Raw genomic sequence first — 27,799 nt, 5'->3', positions numbered from 1 at the left:
CCCTAAGTTTAGGTTTTATCCTAGAAAGGTGGAGTACTGGCTTCAGGCAATTTCTTTTTGGGTTTGTTCTGGGGCAGGTGTGGTTACCGGGCACTGAAATAATCAAGAGATGCAATCTTGTTCTGTTCAAACTAACTGGCCTTGTCTTGGGATCACTGGTGCACAATAATATCAGCTCTTCTGTCCCGTGTCACAAAGAGCCAGACCTGTGCTGGCCACCGGACAGGCGCTGCACGCTTCCGGACGTCGCGAGACTTCCTCTGCAAGAGGGGCGTTTCGGAGCATCAGGTCGCCTGGCAACCGTCCGCTGGCCTTGCCGGAGACTGGCACAAGGACACTGACCAAACCAGTTACAGACCGGACTGGACCCTGGACCCGGGAGCGGTGAGACGTCCAGGGAAACCCTAGCCAGGGGCGTTTCTGAATGCAGACTTCAATAGTGATTAAAACGCGGGTTCCTGAGGCCTGTTCCTAAACACCCAGAACCCCAGACTCAGTCTGGAAGACTAGTTTGGACCAGCAGGCAAGGCTGGTGGAGTTCTAGAGGCCCCAGGCAGGGTGGAGAGGAGGCGAGGGATCATGATTCAGGCTTTGGAAACTTTTGAGGGCTGAAGCCCACCATTTAGAGCTTCTGAAAGCCACTGAGCACAGCGACTCCCTAAAAGGGAATGTAGGTAGAAACTGACTCGAAAACTGTCCGTTTTCCCAGGCCTACAGGAGCCTGGGGGATGAAAGCCAGCTACGGAGCCATCAAGATGGGATCCCAGAGCGCCCTGAAGCAGCTCTAAGCAATTCCCTATGGCAGTTAGCTAGTGAGGGTATTATGTGAAACGATGTGTTTTCAGAGAAAATCAAGGACACCCCACAAGTGTTGACGTTATTGTTTTTATTATTATGTTCTAAGATGTATACAAATACAACCACTGATGTAGTTTAAGCCCCTGGAACTTATTATTTCTCTAAAATAATGAAACTACAAATACCAGTAAAGTTGGAGTTGGTGCTGTCTTAATAAAAGGAATAGTGATGTTTTTGACGAAACAGTTTTCATGAACTGCTACCATGTGTGCAGCTTATGATTTGTATTTTATGTTGTGGGCTGATGTGAGTCTCTCCCTTTCCATATTTGAGCCCCTGGAATGTTTTCCTATAGCTTTTTTTTATTACATTTATTGGCCTTCTCCTGATTTAAAAATATTTTAAATATTTGAGTCTTCTTTTCCAAACAGTCTTCTGTAGCCCAGGCTATCCTAACACTCACTCAGCCAGAACTGCCCTTGAATTTCCTTCTTCTACCTTCTAAATTCCGGGATTATGAGTGTGTGCCACTCACAAAAAAGCTCTGCCGCCGCTTTTCAAATCTGTTTAATTTTCAGAAGCAGCAACTTTTAGACAGAATTCTCTTGTGGCTAAAGAATTAAGAATATGCCGTTCTGGAATAGGCTGCTCTGGCACACTGACTTGAAATCAGGGCAGGTACAAGGTTAGTGACTGCCTGCCCGCCCCCTCCTCGCCCCGCCCGCCCGCCTGTCTGCCCCGCCCCTCGCCCCTCCCTCCTGCATTTCCACTGTCCACCTAGCTTCCTGCCTGCCTACCTGCTTGCTTCCCATGTGAAAAGCCCCTTTCCCATTCAAGAAGGAAAAGAATCATTTTATCATCAAGGATAGGGCAATCTATAAAAAGAAAACAACCACCCCAGCATTTTTGTACCAACCCTTATCCTCAATTTTTATCAACTCCTTTAGCCCAAATCCTGTTCCCCTCACCGCTTCACAACCTGCTAGTTATTTTCCAGCCCAGCATGCCAGTGCCTTGAGCCTCCCTTAGGAAGACTCAGGGCTCATTAAAAATCCAGGGCAGTTCCTAACACAATCCTGAAAGGGTCTTTTTATGAAACATGCGAATGTCAAATATTTACATAAAAGAGTCAAAAAAAATAAAAGAGTCAATAACCAAGAATAGCCAAAGTGAAGAGATGTTATTGGTCTGAACTTAGAAAACAGTGTTTCCATGCCAACAGAGGCATAAATGAAGGGAAGAGAAAATACTTTTGCATCGTGTATTGGGTAGCTAGTTCCCACTAGGAAAAATATACATTCAAGTCTCTCTCACCTCGTATGTGCAGAGCAATTCCAGATAAAAGAACAGAATTTGTCTAGCAGAATGTGAACAAGTTTAAAAGAAAATATTAGATTGTTGTTTTAAATTTGGGGTAAGGAAGGAATTGCTTTATGGCTTATAAGCCAAAAAGAAAATAATACCTTTGACTGTTTTCAGAAAAAAAAAAGCTATGCCAGGTGGTGGTACACGCCTTTAATCCCAGCACTCAGGAGGCAGAGGCAGATGGGTCTCTGTGAGTTCGAGGCCGGCCTGGTCTACAGAGAGTTCCAGGACACCCAGGGCTGTACAGAGAACCGCTGCTGTGAAAGCAAGCCTGCATGGTTCCTGACATAGGCCCTCTGCAGTAATTGTTATGGTTGTGTTCCTCGGTCTCGTGGAACTCCCCACAGTGGGAGTAGGGCCTATCTCTGACTCTTTGCCTTCTTTTGGGACCCTTTCTCTACCATGAGGGTCACCTCATCCAGCCTTAGCAAAAGAGGTGGTGCCTAGTCTTCCTGGAATTTTTAGGAATGTTTTAAAAAATATATACAGCATTATATATGCCTGCAGCCCGAAGAGGGCACCAGATCTCATTTTTGATAGCTGTGAGCCACCATGTGTTTGCTGGGAATTGAACTCGGGACCTTTGGAGTAGCAGCCAGTGCTCTTAACTTCTGAGCCATCCCTTCAGCCCATCTTACTGGAAATTGATAGGCCATGTTTGGTTGATGTCTCGAGGAGGCTTGCCCCATTCTGAAGAGAAATGGAGGAATGGGTGGGGGAGGGGAAACTAGGGTCAGAATGTAATATATGAGAGAATAAATTTAAATTTTTTAAAAAAGCTGTGCATTTTTAGGAGACTGTTAAAAACAAGTGATACAAGGAAGCAAAGATAACCCAGGGTCTGTGGAAAGATATGGCAAATTCCATCAGTGACAGAAGAGTCATTATCCAATAGGAATGTGCATACATTCTAAAACGTACCTATCAAATCACAACCCTGTTGCTCAATACTGTAGCTATGAAAAGTGTTGCATGTGATTATGCTGCAGGATACTACTTTAGCTGTGTGAAGCTGTGTTACATGTGAGTATGCTGCAGGATACTACTTTAGCTGTGTGAAGCTGTGTTACATGTGATTATGTGCAGGATACTACTTTAGCTGTGTGAAGCTGTGTTACATGTGTCTATGTGCAGGATACTACTTTAGCTGTGTGAAGCTGTGTTGCATGTGAGTATGCTGCAGGATACTACTTTAGCTGTGTGAAGCTGTGTTACATGTGATTATGTGCAGGATACTACTTTAGCTGTGTGAAGCTGTGTTACATGTGAGTATGCTGCAGGATACTACTTTAGCTGTGTGAAGCTGTGTTACATGTGATTATGCTGCGTTTGTGTAGCGATGTAAGGTTGTGTGTTTGATTATGGAAAGATGTGCTGTATCTGTTTCACCTTGCCTGCCTAAAGTGCCCAATTGGTCTAATGAAAAGCTGAACAACCAATGGCTAGACATGAGAAAAGATGCACAGAATTGGCAGGTTGGAAAATAAATAGGTGGAGAAATCTAGTGTTGGGAGAGAAAGAAGAATGAGAGGAAGAAGGAGGAGGAGAAGAGAATGAGGAAGAAAGGGAGGGGCAAGAAGTCATGCAGTCTCCAGACAGACAGACAGACACAAGAAGTCATGCAATCTCCAGACAGACAGACACACGAAGCAGTGAAAGTAAGATATGCAGAAAAACGAAAAGCCCTGAGACAAATGGTAGATAAAGAGAAACGGGTTAATTTAAGTTAAAAAGAGCTAGCCTAAGCTAGGACAAACATTCATATAAATGTGAAGTCTGTCTCCATGTCATGATTTGGGTACACAACCCAGTAGGAAAAATGAGATATGGAAATACTAATTAACAGAAGGAGGGTGTTGTGTCAAGAGTGTCCAGTTAAAACCCAAGTTAAAACAGTTTCTATCAGAGCTACAGCTGTACCTATGGGGACACTGCCACCAGCAGCCTATGTCAAAGCCCACTGAAGAACAGTTTGGAAGCATACAGTGACATTAAACCCCACAGTCCAGGCATAGTTGCTCCTAGATTAAACCTTGTGTTGAAGACAAAATAGACGAGAAACGTAAAAGCAGCACTGCAGAAGCAAAATACAGAAAAACCCAGAGTCGTGCTCGGGAAAAACAAACTGCAGCAGTCCAGTCTCTAGAGCTGCGTGGGGTAAACCAGATGGCTGTCCAGAACAAACGGTGAACAGGAGACGGAGGAACCCTGACACTGATGACACCCACGCACAAGTGCGTGTGTGCGGGGAACCTGTGCTCTTTAGGCCTGTGGACATTTGAAACCAAACCAATACATAAATAAATAGCAGTGTCCAAATTTGAAGAGAATGGAGGGGGAGAAAAGTAGAAGTGTTTGTGGTTTGTTAGTTTATTTCATTACTGGGATGAATCCAGGACCTTGTGAATGTTAGACACCACTGAGCTACAACACACACACACATACACACACACATACACACACACATAGATACACACACATACATACACAAACACCTGCATTTGTTTTCTTTCTGTTTTTGTTGTTGTTTTGTTTTGTTTTGTTTTGTTTTGTTATGTTATGTTTTGAAGCAGGGTCTCATATATTCCAGACTAGCCTAAAATTCCTATGTAGCTGCAGCTGGCCTTGAACTCCTGATTTCTCCTGCATCCACCTCACAAATACTATGTTTATGAGCCATCATGTTAAACTTAAATTTATTTTTAATGTTTTATATTTTAAGCTTATGTATGGGTCCGGTGGGTCTTATATAAAATAATATTCTATTTGAAAGTATGTCCCCACTTCTTCACCTGTTTGGTCTCAAACACAAGAACTCAAGCAATGCTCCTGCCTCAGCCTCCTCGGCTGCTAGAATACAGGTACTATAACCAGTGAAAGTCACTTATTTCATAAAACTTTTTAGTATTGTATATTCTACATAATAATGTTTCATTATATTTTCATAAATGCACATAAGGTAGTTTGATCATATGCCCTTCCACCTTCTTACCAGCTCTTACCTCCCCCCCCATCTACATCGCCCCTTTCCTTTCCCAACTAGTCCCTCTTCTGCTTTCTTGCCCTTTTTTGTCTGTTCTCTATGTGTTTCATTCCAGTTGATTACAGGGATGTAAGTGAGGGGTTATTTACAGGAGCGTGGGCACCTTAGCAGGGGCTACACCACTGAAAAACAAAAGTCTCTCCCTCCTCCGGACACTAGAGCCGCCTGTACATCCTCAAGGAGAGGTGGAGCCTCGTGAGCCCCGCCCTCCAGCAGCTGTTCACTGCCCGTGCATCCTCAAGGGAGGTGGAGCCTGGTGAGACACCCAGGCACCTGGTCATGTATGTGTGTGTGTACACACTCGCGTGCCCGCCCGCAGGCCATGCGCTCTCACACGCACCACACAGGTTTGGCTTTTTAAAAAAAATTTATAATGTATTTTTGTTGTGCAAGGGATCAATAGGTCCTCGTGAATGCACCTTGCCTTAAATTTATTATACAAAATACTTGAAGATTGTTTTGCCAGCGAACAGTGAGGCTAATATTTGAACTCAGCAATCTACATTGGACAACACTGCTTTTTGTTGCCGTTTTTCTGGCATGACATACAATACCTAGGCCTGGCCCATGGCGAGTGTTCTGTATCATTCTGTGTGTAACTTGGGGTATGCGCAGCATCGGTTCTGGTTTGGAGATGCTGCGTCAGTTCCTATGAGGGGTGAGACACTGGCTCGAGCCTCAGCTGGCACTTTGAAAAGCCTGGACTAGCTCTCTGGGGCTTAATTTCTCCATCCATGAAATAAGGCATTGGGAAGTTTTCCTGGAGGTCCTTTCTTAATCAGAGAGGATAAATAAACTTTTGAAAGATGCCTCAGGGCACGGGATGTAGCTCGATGTTAAAGTGATTGCCTAGCATGCAGTGCCCCCCAGGATTCTATCCCAGCGCTAGGAAAAAGTGGAGTGGGAGGAGGAAAGGAGGTGCACATAACAGTTCATTCATTACTGCCCCGGGGGAGGAAAGTATCTACAAATGGAAGGAAGGCACGGTGCTTTAAGCCTTTAATCCCAGAACTGAAGGCTAGGCAGAAAGATGCCAAATTGGAGACTAGCCTGGGCATGAGACCCTCTAAAAATACAGACGAGGAGGAGGCCAAGACTGCCACCACTTTGTGGATGGCAGCAAGTTCCAAGCCCGCCTGGGTTACACGACTAGGTCCTATTCCAGAAAGCAAACAATAAAGGCAGATAAGTATTGTGCTTTTAACTAGTTTTCATGTTTTAAATGTTTTGTTGCTTCATCGGTTTTTGAGTTTTGCTTTGTTTTGGTTTGGTTTAGTTTGTTTTGTTTTGGTTTTTCAAGATAGGGTTTCTCTGGGTAGCTTTGGAGCCTGTCCTGGAACTTGCTCTGTAGACCAAGCTAGCCTCGAACTCAACAGAAAACTGCTTGCCACTGCCTTCCAAGCATGTGCCACCACCACACCTGGCCTTGGCTTTAAGTGTTATAATGAAGGTTGTCTGGAAAGGTAGGAAATACTAGAAGCATAAATGCCAGCAGCCTAGCTTCCCAGGTAGCTGTCCATGAGACAGAGCAACTCACCTCTCCGGGACATCGCTATATCACAGTACTCTCTTGCTCCCTTTCATTTTTAGAAAGTTGGAAGTAATACCTAAACCTGCTTCTGGACATGATACTAAAACGGAGTTCTTGCTGAGAGTTTCAGTTACACAGAAACCATGGTTCGACTGACTCTGGATTTAATTGCCAAAAACAGCAATCTTAAACCCCGAAAAGAAGAAACCATCGCACAATGCCTGAAGAAAATAACGCACATAAATTTTTCAGACAGAAATATAGATTCAATTGTAAGAACTTTAAATTATTTCATTTTTACACAATTAGAAATATAAACTTTATTGGTTTGAGGGCATACACAATACAATAATTCTATTTTGATTGAACTTGTTAACTATATTTTTACTGGGAAGCATATTATGTTTCTCTTTTAATTTCCTTCTTTGGGTACTTAGCATATTAAGTTTCTGTAAAAGATAGCGTTGTGTTTTACAAATATCTGTTAGACATACGTAGCTGTTTCCCTGGGATACACTTGTATTTTCACAACAAACAGGATTTAGAAAGCAATTACTTTTGGACCACGCCAGAACTTTGGAATACTTTTTAAACTTCAAAATGTTAAGAAATGAGCTAGGCACTTGCCTGTAACCCTAGCACTCAGAGGTTGAGCTAGGAGGATTTTAAGTTCAAGACCAATCTGAGCTATCCAGTGAGACCTGTCTTGGGTTGGGGATTAAGGACACAAATCTTCAACACTGGGGACAGTATACCTCAGTGATAGTATACACTCAGCATGTCCAAGGCCCTGTGTTCAATGTCCAGTCACCCCTTCTCCCCAATAAATGTTCAAAGGTGAAGTTTTTGCATATAATTTAATTATGTCAATATATGTCATTCTGGGCCAGTTGTATTAGACGAGGTTTCTCTGTGCAGCTCTGGCTGTCCTGGAACTTGCTCTGCAGACCAACCTGTCTCTGCTTCCCCAGTGCTGGGAGGAAAGGCATGGGCCACCGCTCAGGTTGTTCTGTTCTTTTTAGTGGTTTGTATTAGTATGTGCATTGGTGCTTTGTCTGCATGTATGTCTATGTGAAGGTGTCGGGTCCCCTGGAACTGGAGTTACAGACAGCTGTGAGCTGCCATGTGGGTGCTGGGAATTGAACCCGGGTCCTCTGGAGGAGCAGCCAGTGACTGAGCCATCTCTCCAGTCCTCATTTTGCTTTTTTTTTTTTTTTTGAGACATGGTCTCTCTATGTGGTCTTGGCTGTTCTGAAACTCACAGAAATCCTCATTTGTACACCAGGCTGTCCTTGAACTCACAAAAATCCACCTGCCTTTCTCTCCCCAGTGCTGGATTAAAGATGTTTGGAAACCATGTGACCCAGCTCTAGCTTCTCATGTAATCACAATAGTGGGTCAGAGTGAACCACTGTTCTCCTGTTCTGACGTCTACACAATAGTACAAAGAAATGAAAGCTTGTTTTACGGGACTCAGATTGATAGCATCATCATAGTTTGGTTTTTTTTATCCTCCACATTTATTTGGGTCACGGTCTTTCTCTCTTGCCCTGGCCAGCTTGGTACTCACCATGTAGACCAGGTGGTCTTGAACTTACAGAGATCCACCTCCTTCAGCCTCTTCAGTGCAGAATGCAAAGGTGTGTGTCACCATACCTGGCTTTAATCCATTACTCTCAGCTATTGAATGATTTCCAGTTTTCAGTACTATAAGCTGTGACAGTTTATTTTGAATCCAACAGGAAGATTAATCTCTGCGTTATAATGTTTGGACAATAATTTGTTCATTGTTTCAGCTTTCAGGAAGGTCTCTAATTGCTTCCAATGAAAACTGTTTAAGAAATTCTTAAGAAATGCGATTTTACTGGAAAAGTAACAGAATTCTAAAGCCCAAAATTACTTAGTGATTGTTACAGTCTTATTTGGAGTATGCTAAGTGCAGAGAAATGTAACTTTGTACGAGTCTTAGGGAGATTTGTAGAGTGTCAAAGTATTTCTTAAAACCCAGCATCTAAGCATTCAGAGGGAAAGAACTAGCACCTGTTTTGTTTTCTTCTCAGGACGACCTCTCTCTCTGCAAAAACCTGAGCGTTTTATACTTGTATGATAACCGCATCAGTGCCATCACCAACCTGAACTATTCCACGAATCTGACCCACTTGTATCTGCAGAACAATTGCATTTCCTGCATCGAGAACCTCAGGTCCCTGAAGAGACTGGAGAAACTGTAAGTGCTTTTATTTGTGAATCCTCCTAACTGCTTTTCCCCTTTCTTTCTTGTGCAAGCATTTCCAGTGTTGCGTTAGGTCCCAAACCTAAACTGGGTGTAGGCTTAAATCTGTTTCTCAAAAGTTTCATGGAACAGGTTTCACTTTTAATTTTATCCTATTGTATGTAATATATTCATATAAAATACAATAATCTGTAGCATGATTAACAAAAACCCAGAGACAGGATTTGGGGTTCCACCTGAAGGTCAGAAAAGCAAAACAGCCAGCCACTGGCTCTTACCTCTTTCTCAGCCTGAAATGGCGATCCTGCGTCCAGGAATCTCAGAATGAGACTGTGTGTGAGAGCTGTCTCCTCCTGTTTTATATTCCTCTCTAGCGCTGGGATTAAAGGCATGCACTGCCTGGTTTCTATGGCAACTAGTGTGGCTACTGGGATTAAAGGTCTGTATTGCCACTGCCTAGGCTGTAAGACTGACCAATGGGGCTGTTTTACTCTCTGATCTTCAGGCAAGCTTTATTTATTAAACTATAATAATATTATAACTGATGCTTTAATTAAACCTGATAAGATAGGCATAGTGGTTCATGCTTGTAATTCCAGCTCTCAGAAGCCTGGGGCAGAGGATTTCTAGAAATTCAAGACTAGCCTGGGCTACATAATGAAGTCCTGGCTCAAAAATCCAAACAGCTTGATACACCTTTCTTCCAGTGGGGAGAAAAAATCGTCTAATGGGCTTTTAGGGATAAGCATTCTCATATAAGTTCAGTCGGTCAGCAGGGTTTCCATGGAGCTCAGGTAAATTCTGTGCTCTTCTGAGTCCCCAAGGGGCTTTGATTTCAAAGGGTAAAGGTCATAAACTAATACAGATTTTTTATTTATTTTTTTATTTTTTGGTTTTTCGAGACAGGGTTTCTCACTAATACAGATTTGATTGTTTGAAAGGTTGCTGATAATTATTACTAGGGAGGTCAGAGAGATTGCTCAGCACTCAATTGTACACACTGCTCCCACAGAGATCCTGAGGTCAGTTCCCAGCACCCATGCCGGCTGCTCACAACTGGATATAACTCCAACTCCAGGGGATCTGGTGCCACCAGCTCACACACAGCACACATGCACATACACACATATACATAAATTGAAACTAAAATCTGTTTTTAAAGTATTATTGCTGGGCAATGAAGACCAACAGATCCAAGTTCCCCAGATTGAATAACTAGCACATTTTTCTAGAAGTGGCCTGTGGTCTTCAGGATGGGGACAGAATAGGGTGATGGGGAAACACTCACCAAAGGCAGACGACTAAGTTCCAGTCTCGATATCCAGCAGATCATGGGAGTGAGGTCCAGAAACTGTTTATAAACCTATAGTCTGGGTTATAAAATGTGGGAAACAGTTCAGTACCCACTATTTCAGCCCTCCCACTTAAAAAGTTGGAGATGTATATGATATACATGTATGAATATACTAATGAAACCCATTGGTTTGTCCAATTAATCAAAGCTATTGAAAAATGTAAAAACATAATGCATTTTAGACCAAATTAAGTGTAACAATATAATTTGTGATTCAGATGGAATGTTCATAGGTCTGATAGAAAGATAACACTCTGTGCGTATAATTTTTATTTCTGTGTGTGCACACATATTTCATGTGAATGCAGGTATGGGAACGGCGAGGTCAGAGAACAACCTCTGGGGTTGGTCCTCATCTCCCACCCTGTTTGAGGCAGGGTCTCCTTGTGTTTCAGGCTACCTGACCTATGAGTGTCAGGGGATTCTTTCAGTCTCCATCTCCCATCTCACCCAAGGAGCTCTGGGGTTACAGATGCTCCTGACAAGACCACATTATGTGGGTTCTGGGGATTCAAACTAAGGTCCTCATACCTGTGAAGTGAGTGGTTTACGCAGCGGCCATGTCCCCTGCCCTCCTTGTTATATTTTTATCATTCTTAACATCCACAGCATTCCCAGAAAATCTATTTGAAGCCCTGTCTGTGTTTTGCAGGTACCTGGGAGGCAATTACATTGCAGTCGTAGAAGGTTTAGAAGGACTGGAAGAACTGAGAGAGCTGCATGTTGAAAGCCAGAGGCTTCCACTGGGAGAAAAGCTTCTGTTTGACCCCAGGACTCTCCGTTCTCTGGCAGTAAGGCCATAAGAAAGTTTGGGCAGAATGCAGTGGAGGAGGAGCATGGGGCTCATGGAGGAACCAGAGGCAACAGTCGGCTATAGCACACGCTAGAGCTCTGAAAGTTCTATATAAAAAACCCCACAAAACACTGGAACAGAATCTTCATGGCTTTTGTTTCTTGCCTGCAAAGCAACCTGAACTAGTGCCCTTGAGGCTTCTAAAGCACTGACCCTTCCGCTCCCTATATATAGTGTTTAGGTGACTTACTTATGTTAACTTTGTTCATTTTTTCCAGAAATCCCTCTCTATTTTGAATATCAGCAACAATAATATTGATGACATAAAAGACTTAGAGTTGCTGGAGAATCTGAGCCACCTGATCGCCGTTGACAACCAGCTGGTGCATGTGAAGGTAATGTGAGCGAAGCCAGCCTTGAGGATTTACTCGGGACTGTGGGTTAGAACACACTTAGAAAGAGTTCTAAAAACGCCATTTGTTAAAATGCTATCCTATGGTTATTCTAAATCTGTCTTCTGAATCCCCACTTCTACTTTAAAAATGTTTACTGCAGCTCTTAAGTTTTTAATTTTTTGAAAAAAATAAATTTAAATCTTTAAATTTTAAATTTTAATTTTTTTTATTTTATGTGCATTGGTGTTTTGTCATGGGTTGTCTGGTCCCATGGAATTGGAGTTACAGGTAGTTGCGAACTGCCAAGTGGGTGCTGGGAATTGAACCTGGGTCCTCTGGAAGAGCAGTCAGCAAGTGCTCTTAACCACTCAGACATATTACCAACCCCCCGAATCTCTACTTCTTAACTATAACTATTTATGTCTTCCTTGTTTTATCCTCCATATTTCTCTGAGGAGCTATATGCCTTTCTATCTACTTTCTATTTGTCCATTAGACTTTCTCCTAGAAGCAGAGTTTCTTCTTTAACTCTGTGCTCCTAGTGAATGAGTTCCTAGGAATATCAGCCTAGCTGCTCCCTGATGCTACGTGGGGAAGTACAGAGACAGCAACTCGTTCTAATTCGCACTAGCTGAGTGCATGTCCTATTATATCGTGCCATGCCATGTCATTACATCAATCATTTATGCAGCTGTGTGTTGAACCCTTCTGTGTTTGTCTGGCATTGTACTACAGAGGAAGGAAGGACAGTTCCAGGCCTCAAGAATGTCCAAGCTGGGCATAGGGGCACATACCTACAATCCCAACACTTGGAAGACACAGGTAGTGTGAAAGATACGGGTTCGAGGCCAGCTTGGTCTACAAAGCAAGAACGCCTCAAAAAGGAAAGAAAGCTAGACGGTGAACATGGCAGGCATAAGGGATAACAGCTGTGTTTCTCTGAGACAGTTTGGGATGTTCAAAGAACCAAAACGAGGTCATTTCGCTATGGGCTGGCCTGAGGGCTGGCCCTTATCGCTGATATACTGCAGGTGCCCAGAAAGTTCAGTAGCACAGAAGCAGCGCTATGATATGAGATCAGAAAGAAAGGCATAGGGGTCAGGTCACAAGGTCAGCACAGGACATAATTATGACCTAATTCTAAGTGCAGAGACAGTCATTGGAAGGAATGTATTTTTCAAAAGGATTTCTCTGTCTGTTGTATGAAGAATGAGTTTCAAGAATAAAAGCAAAGATATGAGTTGAGAAACTATTACAGGCAAGAAGTAAGATTATGTGCGTGAGAGAACGAGACGTGGTTGCTTGGAGATGAGGAGTGGGTGTATTGGGTGTATCTTTAGCTAAAACCTGTAGATTTTCAGGGTGCAAGAATAAAATGTTGAGCACTCTATCCTAGTTAAAAGACTAAAGGCATAGAAAAACTTACTCATTATGGCAGAAATTTCCCCAAATCTAGGGGAACAAATGCATATCCAAAAACACAGGACAAGAAAAATGACTCTTTCGCACGGAAATATAGTTAAAACATCGAAAGGACAGGACAAAGAAGGAATATTGAAATCCACAAGAGCAATGCCAAGTTCCTTACAAGATAGGAACCTGTTAGAAACATGGGCAAGAAAAAAAGCCTGGACTCAGTTCATTGGATCCTGAATACTGAGCCTGCCCAGGATGTATCTGAGCGTGCTTTTGTCATTTAAATCGTCCCCTGCAGGCTTAGTCAAGATAGCATTGGAGCCCAGCACCTGTACATTAGCTTCTTTGCTTGTGTATATTCTGCATCCAAGGTCTCTGTTCTGGCTGCAAGTTTACCACTCCTTTTGCCCTAACCTACTGGTAAACGCTATGCCTTGGGGAAGAAGTCTCTCATGCTGCGCATAAGGTCACCGACTTCCACGCAAAGGGTTGTCGGCAGCAGACAGCTTTGCGGCACTGGGAAAGACAGCCATCATTAGAGAAAGCGGAGAACCCCACGATAATTACCTGAGGTGTTGGGCACTTAGGGGGCAGCTGCCTCTGGACAGACCCCAGCACGTCCCACAGATGAGTCCCCAGAAACAACTGAATGTAGTTGTTACACAGGAAAGGAGAATGTGAAAATGATTGCTTCTGTTGAGAACTTATGTTGCCACTAAAATTAAAAATTCAGAATTTAAATTCAGATATGTAATTACAAATGGACTCTATGGTCACTCATCTTATTAAATAATTATAACAGATTATACAGGACAATGATAAATCCTGTTGGTCTTGCCCATGTATTTTTTTTATGTAGTAACATAAACTAGAAAATGACAGTATAATTTGGCATGGAAAATCAATCTTTAAAAAATAGAAAAATAATGATCTATTAGAATGATCTCAAGGAGAATTTTTCTAAAAACACATGCAGGTAAAAAGTACTACAAAGGCTGCCAGGCTACTGAAATCTTTGAGCTCTGTGGGGAAAAAAAAAAAACAAGGAAGAACTGAGTCTTTAGGAAACACAGACGCTCACGGACCATGACCAGGTCCTCATTTCCTGGTGGTCCAGGAGCCTACGGGAAGTGAGAACATTAGAAGCACTTTAGAAGCCAAGCCACGGCCCTTGGGCTTCTGGGCAAGGCCGTAGCGTCTGTTTCTCTCTCCGGCTACTCGAGTGTCATCCCTTCCCTTCAGTCCCCAGACCCACAGCTATCAGGGAGTCCTTCCGCCATGTTGCTCTCAGCCCGCCCTCATCCCTCCGGAGCTGGTCCAGGTCAGGGACTTCTGGGCAAGAATAAATAAAGCGGGTGGGTAAGATGCGGAAGAGAAAGCACAGGAAGCAAGAACCACCTTTCCTCCTTGTCCCATGTGTACCCCTTAAAGGAAGAACTTCAAAGCCTGTTCCACTGTACCTCTCATGTTTAATTCCTATGTCACGAGGGGAATAGAGTGGTCCTTGTAACAAAAGACTCACACTAGTAGGCGAGGATGTCAGACTTCCTTCTGACATAGCCCTTCTTTTTTTAAAAAAAAGTATTTATTTATTTATTATGTATACAATTTTCTGTCTGTGTGTATGCCTGAAGACCAGAAGAGGGCGCCAGACCTCCCCACAGATGGTTGTGAGCCACCATGTGGTTGCCGGGAATCGAACTCGGGTCCTTTGGAAGAGCAGGCAATGCTCTCAACCACTGAGCCATCTATCCAGCCCCTGACATAGCCCTTCTTGAAAAGATTTCCAGGCCAGGAAATGGCCCCCTAAGGCAGGCACACACTTTTCCTAAAGGGAATGCGAGGCTGAGCGAGTGAAGGCAGAACACAGTCCAGAGAGGCGCTGTGGACGGACCGGCTGCCTTGGCTATAATAGAGTTTTGTTTATGCTGAGAACACCGGGAGCCACTGAAGGTGTGAAATAATTAGATGTTAGCATTCTGAAAAGATTCTGCTTGACTGGGGTGTGAAGAACAGATTGGAAGAGTCCAGGCCAGCTAAGAAGTGAGTAGTAGACACGTTAACGGTGGGGGTGGAAATGGAGCGAACAAACCGGAGAACAGTTTGGAGGATTAAGTGGGCAAGGCGCGCTTCTAGCTGGACGTAGGGAATACTGAGCAGAGGTAAACGAGCTATGGAGAACTCTAGAGTCAAGTTTGGGTACACAGAGATCACAAATTTGGGTCCTGCAGAGTTGGAGTGTCTTTGAAACATTCCAGACAAACACCAAATAAGCAGTTAGGTGTGAGGTTACGTACAGCGCAGAGCCAGATGAACAGAGGTGTCTTCCGCTTTGTGGTTACGGATGAGAACACCACCATGGACGCAAACGTGGCAGGAGGGATTATTTGCTGGGAAGGTTTATGTACGGTGGACATGGTGGTGGCGGACGGCAGGAGGACAGCTGTTTCTGTGAGTGCACCCTCTTCTGTGAGCCCGGGAGTGAAATCAAGCGTTGTTTTTGAAGGAGTAGATGTCAGGTTTAGAAAAGGAAGGGGTTCTTGATGGTCGCTGACGGCCTACCGTCTGCTCTCAATGGAGCCGTCAAGCTCTGACTCAGCTCAGTGAGTTTTCGCCAGGGATGGACCCAGGCAGCAGTTCACCATGTAGCCCATTGACTCTTCAGCCTGGGGGAGTGCCCAGTGGTGTAAGTGAAGGAATTGGCTAAACCCTTGCAGCTTCACATGGAGTCAGTCATAACTTCCTCAGCAGACACAGTGCTCAGGACCTGTATTTAAACAAGGTCCCTTGTGATTCTATTTAAAATTTACAATTACATTTTATTCTTTGTGTGTGTGTGTGTGTGTGTGTGTGTGTGTGTGTGTGTGTGTTGCACAGAGGACAATTGTGAGAGTTTTCTCCTTCAGACATGTGGCTCCCCAAGTCTGAACTCAGGTAGTCAGGCTTGATGACATGCCCTTCACCTGCTGAGCCACCTCCCAAGCTCCCCCTGGTGATTCCTGTGCACAGAAGTCTTTGAGAAGCCCTAGTCAACGGGTCTGGTGACTGTGGATAAAAGAAAGGCTAGCAGCCAGAGAAGGGAGACAGGAAATGAAGACATAAGAGAGAAGGCCCCAGAGGAGGCAGCCAGGATCAAAAGGCTCATTAGTGGGGGAAGAAATAGCACTCTTTGTTTGTGGAGAAAAATGAAAAAGGGAAAGGAAGTGTGAGATCACAGCAGTTAACTGAGAAAACCTCGGTAAGACCTGACCTACTTCTCCCCCAGTAAAGCATGGACCAAGGTCACTATTGAGGAGGAAAGGAAAGAGAAGTTTCAAACCAAATAATAATAATGATGATAATAATGACAGTCATCCTTTAGCCTATGGGGCTCTACTTTAAATGACATTTCATGACTTTTTGTTTTGCATTTTTCCTGTGACCTTTTTAAACAGGCATGCATCAGTATCTAAAAGCACCAAATATTTTAGTGATTTACAGCTCAGCTCAACTTAAATTTCTACAAATTGAGTTCAGGTTGAGTTATGAACTTCACTAGGCCCACGTTATCCAAGTTGCTAATGTTATACAAAGTCAAATGCATGTCCACAAATGCAAACAAAACAAAAGTTGAAGGAAAAAACAACAAAATATCCTTACTCTTTGCCACAGTTTTTATGTCTGCAAAGTTTGCCAAATCAATAAAACGACCTGAGTTCCTCTCACAGCCAGATTCGTTAGTGATTTACTTCATTGGTTTTCTGATGACCATTTATTATGAGACAGAGAATCTTCATAAATGAATGGGAAAAATGAAAAACTTGACATGCTTGCCTCTTTTATAAACTAAACATTTGATTTACAATGCACAAGTGAACAAGCCACAATAGCCTGTCATGTTTTCTTCGTTTCTAATTTATTCAACCTCTGCTCAGTATTGATCCTGGCAAGCAGCATGGCCCAAAGATAAATTTATTCATTCCACACTTTAGTCAGGAACAAGCCCAAAATTATAGATTTCCTCAGGCAGATGATGACAGGCAGTCAGAGGGATGACAAATGGCTGTCTCTAGACTTGGTGAGGACAGTGGGGCCAGACGTTTCCGATAAAGATTGGAGCGTGCTGGTCAAATACAGGTTCATCAGAGTCATCATTAAAGCAAGGAGCACTGCCTGCTAGAGTCGCCCGTACAGGAGCAGGGTACCAGCCTGCAGGGGAAGGGGAATTGGCGCCTCAGACTTGGCAGCGCTCTGAGCGATAGCATGACATGATCATTTATCAAACAGAGACTGTCCAGAAAAGTGTCTGGTTCCTTGAGTAATTTATCGAAGGGCAGGAGAGTGAAAGCATTTTATTAAGGACAGGAAGGCAATGAACAAGCAGAGCGTATCCGAAGGGTAATCGTATTTCAGAGCAGGATTAGCTTAGCCTTAAGTAAACATACACTGGGGGGAGTGTGTCCAGGGTCATTTATCAAGCGAGGAATAATGAACAAAACTCCAAACATGGTTTTATCTGCGTGGGTGTAAAGTTCTCTTGCTATGGGCGTCATATTCAACGGTGTGAAGCATACAGCTCCTAGGTCCTTCCTTGTGGCTTTTAGAGTAAGAGAAATTCAGAGCTCTTGGCTAAAGTCATCGTGGCTATGTTAAACATGGAACAAATGCTTCAGACCAAGCAAAACCTAAGGTTCAAGAATGAGGACTGAGGTTATAATTTTAAAGACAGCTTTCTTACTTGAAGATAACTATTTGTTGGTCAATGAATCAAAAGTTTCGTCTTTAAATTTTGCTGTTAGTCAAAATTAAAAGAAAGGGGCTTAGCTGAAGAACAGCAGAGCAGGCAGAAAGTGGGCACATTTATGAATTACCTGTTTTGTTCTGGGCACTTTAGATCCATGACAATTAGTTCTAGCTGCAGCCATTTTACAAAGACAGGAAGCCTGACGTGGTGGTCACACCTTTAATCCCAGCACTTGGGAGGCAAAGGCAGGTAGATTTCTGTGAGTTTGAGGCCAGCCTGGTCTATAGATAGAGCTCCAGGATTACACAGAGAAACTTGTCTCAAAAAAGCTGAATAATAATAAAAATGATGATGATGACAATAAGAAAATCATGACATGCGCACAGTAAGCAAAAGCCGGAGAGACAAGGGCTGCTTCTGAAGAGACAGCTCCTGTTTTCACAAGTTGTTTTGATCCCTCAGAGTCAAGCGCAGACTAAACTCTAGAGGTAGTTATGCCCCTACTGTTTTGAAGATATATCTGCATTCTTATGTTTGTTGTGCCATTTTTCAAAAATAATAAAGATATAGAGACAACCAAAGTGCAATGCTTTTTTGGTGCATTTAATATTCTTTATTTCATTTTTAAAAATGAGTCTTTGGGGGCATATATAAGAAGCATTCAAAGCATATATTCTTCTCATTAAATAGTAGTTAAAATACATTTATTTTTAAAGAGGAAGGGGAGAAAGCAAGGGAACGAATGGCAGGAAGATAGAGGTTTGGTGCAGGTTTTGACTCTCACTGGGAAAAGCAGTGCAATAGTGAGAAAAGGGGGAAGGGGGAGCCTCCAGACTTCGGAGGTGCACTCCTCTGTCTCCTTCACCTTCATGTGACTTGTACACAGTGGATTAACTTAGTTTTCCTTGAATGTCAACAAGTCCTTTTCTGGTAAGCTATAAAAGCATGCAGATGGTTATCACAAAAGGGAGAACAAAATTGGATGTAGTGGCGCATGCCTTTAATTCCAGCACTCGGAGGCAGAGGCAGGTTGATCTCTGTGAGTTCAAGGCCGGCCTGGTCTACAGAGTAAGTGCCAGGCCAGTCAGGGCTATATAATGAGACCCTGTCAAAAAAGCAGCAGCAACAACAAAAAGTAAAAGAAAAATGTAACCACAGTAAGGGCATAATTTCAGAAGAAATCCCTGTGCCTCCAAATGATTAGAAAGTTATACGACACTGAGTTCAATGTGATCTTTGGGTGATAAACACGCAAGTCATTTTTTTCTGTTTTACATTTTGACAGGATTTTACCACATTCTTCATTTTTTTTTTAAAAAAAAGGCAACAATGTATATTGCTTACAATGCTGACAGACTGTGCTGTTGTTTAATTGAATGAACCAATGAGTTTTATTGAGGTGACTTACAGGAAGCTGGGTAAGGGGTTTTTACAGGAGCAGAAATGACTCAGAGGAGGCCACATCATCAAAAGCCCTCTCCCGTGGGTAACACTCCTGAAGGCTGGAAGCCTGGACCACTGCACAGATGGCAGGCAGAAGAACAGGCTGGAGAGTGTCCTTTGCGGTGGCCCAGTTGGTTTGAGCCTCTGCTAGGCAGCTCAGCTGGTCCCTCCTGCTTCAGGACAGTGTCCCAGGGCTGGCTAATGGCATGTTTGCTCACTGCTCTTCCCTTGGTGTAAACTGCATTCCACTGAGAGCAGGGTAGCTGCCGGAGAAAACCTGTTTCCTTAGCTACAGGTTGGGTCGATTTAAGGGCACCATGATCAAGAGCAGTGCTGTGGTCCCCAACTTAGCACCTCATATTTGGCCTCCCCTTTAGCCACCCCACTGCCGGTAGAGACAAAGCTGGTGGCTGCACGCAGCCTACCGCATACATCCTGCCGCGTACATCCTGCCGCGTACATCCTGCCGCACACAGCCTACCGCACACAGCCTACCGCACACAGCCTACCGCACACAGCCTGCCGCATACATCCTGCCGCATACATCCTGCCGCACGCAGCCTACCGCACACAGCCTACCGCACACAGCCTACCGCACACAGCCTACCGCACACATCCTACCGCACACAGCCTACCGCACACATCCTACCGCACACAGCCTACCGCACACATCCTACCGCACGCAGCCTACCGCACGCAGCCTACCGCACACATCCTACCGCACGCAGCCTACCGCACGCAGCCTACCGCACACATCCTACGGCACACAGCCTACGGCATACAGCCTACCGCACACAGCCTACCGCACACAGCCTACGGCACACAGCCTACCGCACGCAGCCTACCGCACGCAGCCTACCGCACGCAGCCTACCGCACACAGCCTACCAGAAGAGCTAGATCTCCAGAAAAACCAGTTTCTGCCTTCAAAGAGCAGCTGGCCCGAGAAGAGCTGGTAACCAGGAGACCACATGCCTTTTTTCTTCCCTGGTTACAGGATTTGGAGCTTTTACTGAAAAAGCTGATGAAGCTGTGGAAAATGGATCTAAATGGAAATCCTGTTTGTCTTAAACCAAAATACAGGGACAAACTGATACTGATGTCCAAGTCCCTGGGTGAGTAGTGCTTTACATTAATTCGACTTTCTTAGAGAAAAGCGCTTGTTTTACTTTTAAGTTAATTTATCATCAAGCCTTCAGAGATATAAATATAACATCTGGCTCTAGAAATTGGTCAACTTAAATGTTTGAATAATAGCAAAGCTAAAAATAGGAAGTAATGCTTTTTTTCTATTCATAAATAAACACCAGCACACTTTTAGGAGAAAATGACAACCTACATAACTTGTTGGCCACAAATGAGCTAAACTTCACTTGGAACAAATCTTTGGCAGGCCCTTTGGCTCCTTAGCTCTCGGCTCTGCAGATAAACTAACTGACCAGATTGATTACTGGTCCCTTACGTGGGTGTCCCTTTCATTGGAAAGGGGGCTAGGGAGTTGCTTTAAAAAAATCCTTACAAATAATAACATTCCTAAGTCGACCCTCGATTGGGGAAAAGGGGCCAGAACACTTGTTTGGTGGAGCCAAAGTTACATAGCATCAGAGCGACGGGCAGTGCCATGTCACGGAGGAGCCTTGTGAGAGTTTCCTGGAGCAGAACCCTGGGGATAAGAATTAATGAAAAACTAAAACATGACAAAATGACTTCAGAACTCATAGCTAGTTAATCATAATGCTAGTTCAGTGGTTCTCTAGTGTGGGGAAAAGCAGGTCAAATAGTGAAAAACATTTTTTTTTCAAAATATATATACAGGAGCTATACACAGCCCACAAAGACAGGGAACAAATAATAAATACACAGAGGTGAATGGTGTTATGTCTTAAAAGTTCCACAGATGACTCTGCTCTGCAGATACCACACACAGCTGCACTGGTCTGCTTTACTCAGGGGAAAAAGTGGATACAATTAATGTTTAATGAGTAAGAATATTCCAATATAAAGCTGGTGTGTTGGCACACGCCTTTAATCCTCACACTTGGGAGGCAGAAGGCTAGAGAATTGTGAGTTCAAAGGCAGCTTAATCTACATACCAATTTCAGGACAGCACGAGCTATATCGTGAGACCCCCAACTCAAAAAATAAAAATTTCAATAGGGGCTGCAATGTGATTCAGTGATGGAGTTACATGCCTAGCACTCACCAGGCCCTGGGTTTAGTCTTCAACTCTGTAAGACAGACAGACAGACAGGAAGGAAGGAGGGGGGAGAGATAAAGGAGGGAGAGAAGAAAAATAGAAAACAAAATCCCCCATTTAAAACCATTTTTTGCCAGCAGTGGTGGCGCACACCCTTAATCCCAGCACTCCAGAGGCAGAGGGGGGTGGATCTCTGAGTTCAAGACTAGCCTGATCTACAAAGAGAGTTCCAGGACAGCCAGGACTACACAGAGAAACTTTGTGTCTTGAAAAACCAAAAAGGAAAACAAAAACAAAAACGTTTCTCCATACACAAGGTTGTAAAAGGCATGGGGATAAGTCTATTGATTTCTAAAAGCAAAAATGATTCAAAGTACCACTGAGTTTGTTTTGTGTTTGTAGCCCTGGGCATGGGACCTATCCTGGAGGGCAGTTAATATATCCAGAGAGGTTCATTGAGAGGAAAACTGAGTTTTCATTTCCCAGCAGGTATTAGTTGCAGATAGCTTCTCAGTAGTGGGGTGAGCCCATGTCCACTTCCGCAATTCAGTGATAGGACCCCGTTGGCCTTGGATCTGTGCCGGTCCTGTGCATGTTACCACGGTCTCTGTGCGTTCACATGTGCACTGTTCTTGTGTCTGGAGCCTCTGTTAGTTTGGAGTCACCCAGCACCTCTGCCTCCTCTTCAGCGTTTACCTCTGAGCCCTCGCGGGGAGACTTTACCTGGTGCATGGTCCAGCTGTGTGTCTTTTCTGTTAGTTTCATATACTGCAAGAAGCTTCCTGATGGTGGTTGAACAAGGCACTGAAATCGCAGAATGCCATTAGGAGTCATCTTATGGCTGTGTCCTTTATCCTTTAGCAGAGCAATAGAATTTAGTTTTCCCCCTGCCCATTGCCTGTCCGTTTGCAGGTCCTTGGCCATCAGAGAGTGGTTGGTCATTTCCACAACACTTGTGCCACTATTGCACCAGCGCACCTTGAGGGCAGGTTGCCATTGGAGCGTTTGTAGCTGGGATAGGATTATATTCCTCCTCTAGGCAGACCCTGGCTCACCTGCTCCATGTTTGGTGATGTACGTACGTGTAGGTTGCAAGCGTCTTTGGCAGCAGAGCCCACCGTCTCTTCACGGAGAGCAACCAGCAGCCTGTGACATTTGGGAGCTCCCATGGTGCCTCTCTGGCAACAAATCAAGATGTAACCCATTCCTGGCACTGCTATTTTTGTTGTTTGAGACAAGCTCTCCCTCTGTAGCCCAGGTTAGCCTAGAATTCATTCTAGTAGCCAGGCTGTCCTCAAACCCATGGTAATCGTCCTGCCTCAACTTTTGGAATGATAAGATTAGCTAGCTAGCTAGCATGTCTAAGGTATTTTTAAGAAGGACTTTATTTTAGCTTACAATGTAACATGTACTATAAGCCAGAAGTATATACTTTTATTTAAATATTTATACATACATACTGTATATCATTTATTTTTTTGTTTTTCAAGACAGGGTTTCTCTGTGTAGCCCAGGATATCTCAGAACTAGCTCTTGTAGACCAGGCTGACCTTGAACTCACAGAGATCTGCCTGTCTCAGCCTCCTCAGTGCTGGAACTAAAGGTGTGCGCCACTACCGTCTGACGGTACTGTATTTTTAACATTCATATCTTCTCCAGAATTTCTTGATGGAAAAGAAATAAAAAATCTGGAAAGACAATTCCTAATGAATTGGAAAGCATCCAAAGATGCCAAGAAAGTCAGCAAGAAAAGGAGCAGTAAGAATGAGGATCGGAGCGACTCCTACATAAGTAAGTGCCCATCGCTTGCCCACCACCTCCAGCTGAGGGAGTGTCTAAAAATACGGGAGACAGGAGGGATGTGGAGCTCAGGGTTTTACGGTGGTGCTTTTAGACATTGGAAGTGTATTCAGCTACCTAGTTGTCAACAGAGGTACATGGAGTTACTAGGAACTTTTGCCAGCAATGAAGATGGTAACCAGTAGGAACAAACCCTGCACTAGGTTCACATTGGCTGTGCCTGTGTCAGCCACATACATGGTCATAGCATGAGTTCAGGGAGACCGACCTTCTGGTCCAGCAAAGTGTGTAATATCCGTTGCATGAGTGAGAAAACAGTAGAGGTATAAATTGTGAAACCGATGTCACTATATAGTTAACATTAGTGCAAATAATCAATTTTTGTCACTAGGATAAAAAAATTAAAATGCGTCACACGTAGTTGCTCACACCCATAATCCCAGCCTTCAGAAAGCTGAGACAGGAGGATCACAATAAGTTTAAGATCAGCCTGAGTTACACAGTGAATTCCAATACAGTCTAGGCAACTGACTCTCAAAAAAAATCAAAATGATAAACACATAAATATTAAAATTAAAAATGTTAACTGTATTTGACCTACACTCTGTGGCTGGTCCTCTTATGCACACATGCTAAAGCCTAAATGTTTGGATTATAATATGCTATGGCTGCGTTAGCAAGGACACACTAGCCTTTGCCTAACTCGTACAACTAGATATAGAGTAATGTAACAGTTGCCTTGCCGGATTAGGACGCCCACTAGACTTGACCCCACAGAGTCTGCAGTGGAGCAAGCCTCTTCCGCACACAGCAGCATTTGCCCACAACTCACTCTTCTCGGCAGCTTGGATGAAAAGAACAGAAGCATCCTGGAGGGTTGTTAGGCCCAGGGAGGGGACACCGGGGCACAGGCTGAGGTGAGGAGGATGGGAGTGGAAAGGCATGGAGGTGATCTTGCTGTATCACGCCCCTGAATACGGGCTATGAAAAACCATGCAGGAGAACTGGGACTTGGTCAGGGGACAGTATGTCAATGACGGACGCTGTGCTGGCCATGCGCACTTTTCACGGTCCGAGACTTGTGAGACACACAGGAGACACTTCTGTTGTTCTTCCCCCTGGCTGTATTGTAACCTTGTTGCCCTGCGTAGCACTGGTGAACGCTGGTACTCCTAGATATCTAGAAGGCTAGGGCAGGAAGGTTTCAAGTTTGAGACCGACCTGGGCAAATTATCCTGTCTCAAAATAAGGAAGGGCTGGGCATGCTAGCTCAGTGGTAGACACCGTGTGTGGAGCTCTGGCTTCAGTTTCTTGTCACACACATACATGCACACACACGTACAAACACGCACACACGCGCGCACACACACATGCGCACACACGGGCACACACATGCACACACACGTACAAACACGCACACACACGCACACACACGTGCACACACATGCGCACACACACTTCAGCATTTTATGGCTTTCAGTATTACCTCAAAAACCCTTATTAAGATTGAAGTACACACGGGATTAAACATCAGCCTTTACCCCAAAACTAGGCCTATGCTAAAAATAATACTCATTTTGTCTTCATAGATTTCAAATATTTTTGTAATACACAGACAACTAAGTGAATTTTAACTTCTTCAATGAAATTTCGTGAAATAATAGGCATTATAATGTGCTTTAAAGCCTACAACCTTTGAAATTAATCATTTAATTTTCTCAAAGGAACCCTAATTAATCTCTTTATAATTAGTGTGTCTAAAACTAACAATGCACTCGTTAAGGTTATATGAAACACCCACAATAAAGTATCTAACATAGAGGTTAGAAAACTGCCCCATTTACCAAAGTATCCAAAGAGTCAGGTACTCAGAGATAAACCCACCTGGGAAGGTAAAATACCTGTATTCTGAACATTGGAAAGCAATGATAAAAGAAACTAAACAGGACACAAATGAAAAGCCATTCCATGTTTGTGAAACAAACTTAAGACTTTAAAAGTTATAATATCTGTCTGACCCAATGTGATCTACAGATTTAATGCACTCCCTGTCAAGATCACAATGGCAGCTTTTACAAAAATAAGAAAAACATTCTAAGTTCATAGAAAGCCACAAGGATCACAGATAACCAAATCAATCTTGAGGAAGAAGAAAGCTAGAGACACCATAGCTTCTGACTTCAAATATACTACAAAATTTAGTAGTCAAAACAGTATGAAACCAAGAAAAGACAAACCTAGAGCAACAGGCACCACAAGTTGCACAAATGAAGCCACAACATGAGTTATTTTGACAAAGAAACTCCTACAACTCAATAACAAAGAAATATTAACAACCTGATTTCAAAATAAACTAAGGACCTGAGTGGACATTTCTGAAGAGACATTAAAAATGGCCAGCATAATAAAGTTAGTGGTCCATGAAGATACTGACTCAGTAGTCATGACGGCGAGTCTTCACATCAGCCAGAACAGCTGTTATTTAAAGAAATGTATGTAGCCGGGCGGTGGTGGCGCACGCCTTTAATCCCAGCACTCGGGAGGCAGAGGCAGGCGGATCTCTGTGAGTTCGAGGCCAGCCTGGACTACAAGAGCTAGTTCCAGGACAGGAACCAAAAGCTACAGAGAAACCCTGTCTCGAAAAACAAAAAAAAAAGAAATGTATGTATGTGTGAGTTGGGGGGGAGGGGCAGGTAAAACACACACGCGCGCGCACACACACATCCAGCATGGTAATCAAAGCACTTAGGAGAGAAGATAAGAGTATCAGGAGTTCAGGTCCAGCCTCAGGTACACAAAACCTAGTCTCAAACAAAACAAAAGCAGCAGGTGTTAGCGATGACGAAGAACCATGTGAGTTACTTCCTTCATTGTGTGTTTAAGCATAAAGGGGAGGATTTATTTCAGCTCATAATGGCAGAGGGCTATTTGCACCCATGGCTGCCCCAGCATTGTGCGCAGGCAAAGCACTGTGGCAGTAGAGTGGTCTTTGGACGTGGTTCTTCACTTCTAGACAGGAACAAAGAAAAGGAAACAAAGAAAGAAGTCAGGGCAAGTTAGAGTCACTCAGGACATGTCCCCAGTGACCTACTTCAAGCCTTGCTTCCTACTTTTTAACCATCTCCCCAGAATGCTATCAGATCACAGATCCACCCCGCATTAGGAGGCCTGAGAGTCTAATTGTGCCTGTAAGCATTGTCACAGATGTGTGCTTCTCTAGTCCTCTAGCCATTTCTTTTTCATGTTTGTGTGTGTGCACACACGTGTGTGCAGGTGCCCATGGGGGCCACAAGAGTGTAGGTTACTGGGAGCAGGAGTTTGAGGCATTTGTGATCTGCCCAGTGTAGACCCCGGCAGTCGGAATTAGGGGTAAACAAGGCCGTCCCACTAGAAGGGACATCACGCTGGAAACCGTAGGTGATATGAAATGATAATTGTTCAAGTAAAAGTATAAGCATGTCCCAACAACATGACCGATCCATGCCTAAAGGTTACTTTGAGAATAAATTTAAGTCAGTGGATGTTTATGTTAATGCTAAAATGTCCATTTTCTTTATAAGATCTTTGAACTTTTCTGTATGGTTTTTCTATATAAAAGTCTGTATTTTATTTTGATTATTAATTTGTTAATGATTCAATGTGGGTTTATTTGTCTTTGTTTAACTTCATTCTATAACATATAATTTAAGATACTAATATATGTCATTTGATGATCTAGTAATTAGTTTCAAAGCAGGATGCTTTTAATTCTTTGTATGCTACAGGTAACTTTGAAACAATACATCACATAGTTCCTGTTTATTACCCGCAGGTGGGTAAACCAAAGGTAGTCTTTTTCTCTGATGCACAGAGATACTTAGCAAGTGCAAATCCATCTTCAGAATGTTCCCAAGAAGATAAAACTAAAATTACTGAAGACATGGGGTAGGTTCTTTCAAAATGTTTGGTCTTTCTTTTTTCAGGGGAACGGGGTAGCCATGTAGAGGGGTCCTCCCAGCCATCTGTTCTCAGGCACAACTTCAGTGTTGGTCGTCATCTGACTGCGCAGGTGGGGAATGGTTCTGGAAAAGCTGGGAGTTGACTTGATGCATGCAGTGAGGTAAAAAGGCAGGGGGAAAGGCTCTTCTCAGGGAAGGGGAGGCCCCAGGTGATGAAGGTGCGGCAGATGGGGTAGAGAGAGGAGCCCAGAGGAGTCGATAGAACGCTTTCCTCTGCTCTGAGCCACACGTTCTGAACCTGCTCTCTCTGAAGATACTAGAAGTTTCGTTCACCCCTAAGGGGTTCATGAGAAAAAGTTTGAGTCTGAACTCCAAGCTTTGATTCTATACTCAGTTCAGTTCTGAATAAGTCTGTTATGAACCTCCTAGTGAGAAAACAGCTATTTGGGTTTAAAAAAAAAAGATGGCATTGTTTTTATACAAAGTTACCCCATTCTGGGAAATAACTTCATTTATTCTAAAATATATACTTCCCATACATCAAACAACACAACATGAACAGTTCAAACAAGAAGCAGGCTATGATAAGGCAGGACTACAGTCCCAGAACGCCAGAGGTTGAAACAGGATGATTAGGTGTTCCAGGCTGTCATCAGCTACACAAGTTCAAGACCAGCCTGAGCTAAAAAAAGGATCCTGTCTTTAAAAAATAAAATCAAATTAGACAATCCGAATCTCACGTATTTTACAAACCAGGTGGGGAGCCAGGTC

At 43.6% G+C, this 27,799-nt stretch overlaps 1 protein-coding gene across 3 annotated transcripts in view; it reads left to right on the top strand.

The window, feature by feature from the left end:
* Nucleotides 1-277: 277 nt before the first annotated feature.
* Nucleotides 278-27,799, top strand: part of Ppp1r42 (protein phosphatase 1 regulatory subunit 42) — a 35,668-nt gene continuing 8,146 nt past the window's right edge. Inside the window, exons 1-8 of one of the 3 annotated variants that reach the window (XM_075974642.1) lie at nt 278-384; nt 6,797-7,009; nt 8,798-8,964; nt 10,977-11,115; nt 11,396-11,512; nt 20,091-20,208; nt 22,950-23,081; nt 26,855-27,014. In XM_075974642.1, the coding sequence (XP_075830757.1) occupies nt 6,881-7,009; nt 8,798-8,964; nt 10,977-11,115; nt 11,396-11,512; nt 20,091-20,208; nt 22,950-23,081; nt 26,855-27,014 (962 nt within the window). In that variant the 5' untranslated portion in view covers nt 278-384; nt 6,797-6,880. Of the gene's footprint in view, nt 1,484-6,796; nt 7,010-8,797; nt 8,965-10,976; nt 11,116-11,395; nt 11,513-20,090; nt 20,209-22,949; nt 23,082-26,854; nt 27,015-27,799 lie in introns of all 3 variants that reach the window. The other 2 variants (XM_075974643.1, XM_075974644.1) reach the window with 2 other exon arrangements.

The sequence above is a fragment of the Microtus pennsylvanicus genome, chromosome 5 (assembly GCF_037038515.1).
Source record: "Microtus pennsylvanicus isolate mMicPen1 chromosome 5, mMicPen1.hap1, whole genome shotgun sequence".
NCBI lineage: Eukaryota > Metazoa > Chordata > Mammalia > Rodentia > Cricetidae > Microtus > Microtus pennsylvanicus.
Note: the sequence above shows the minus strand (reverse complement) of the source record. Positions and strands in the feature narration are given on the sequence as shown.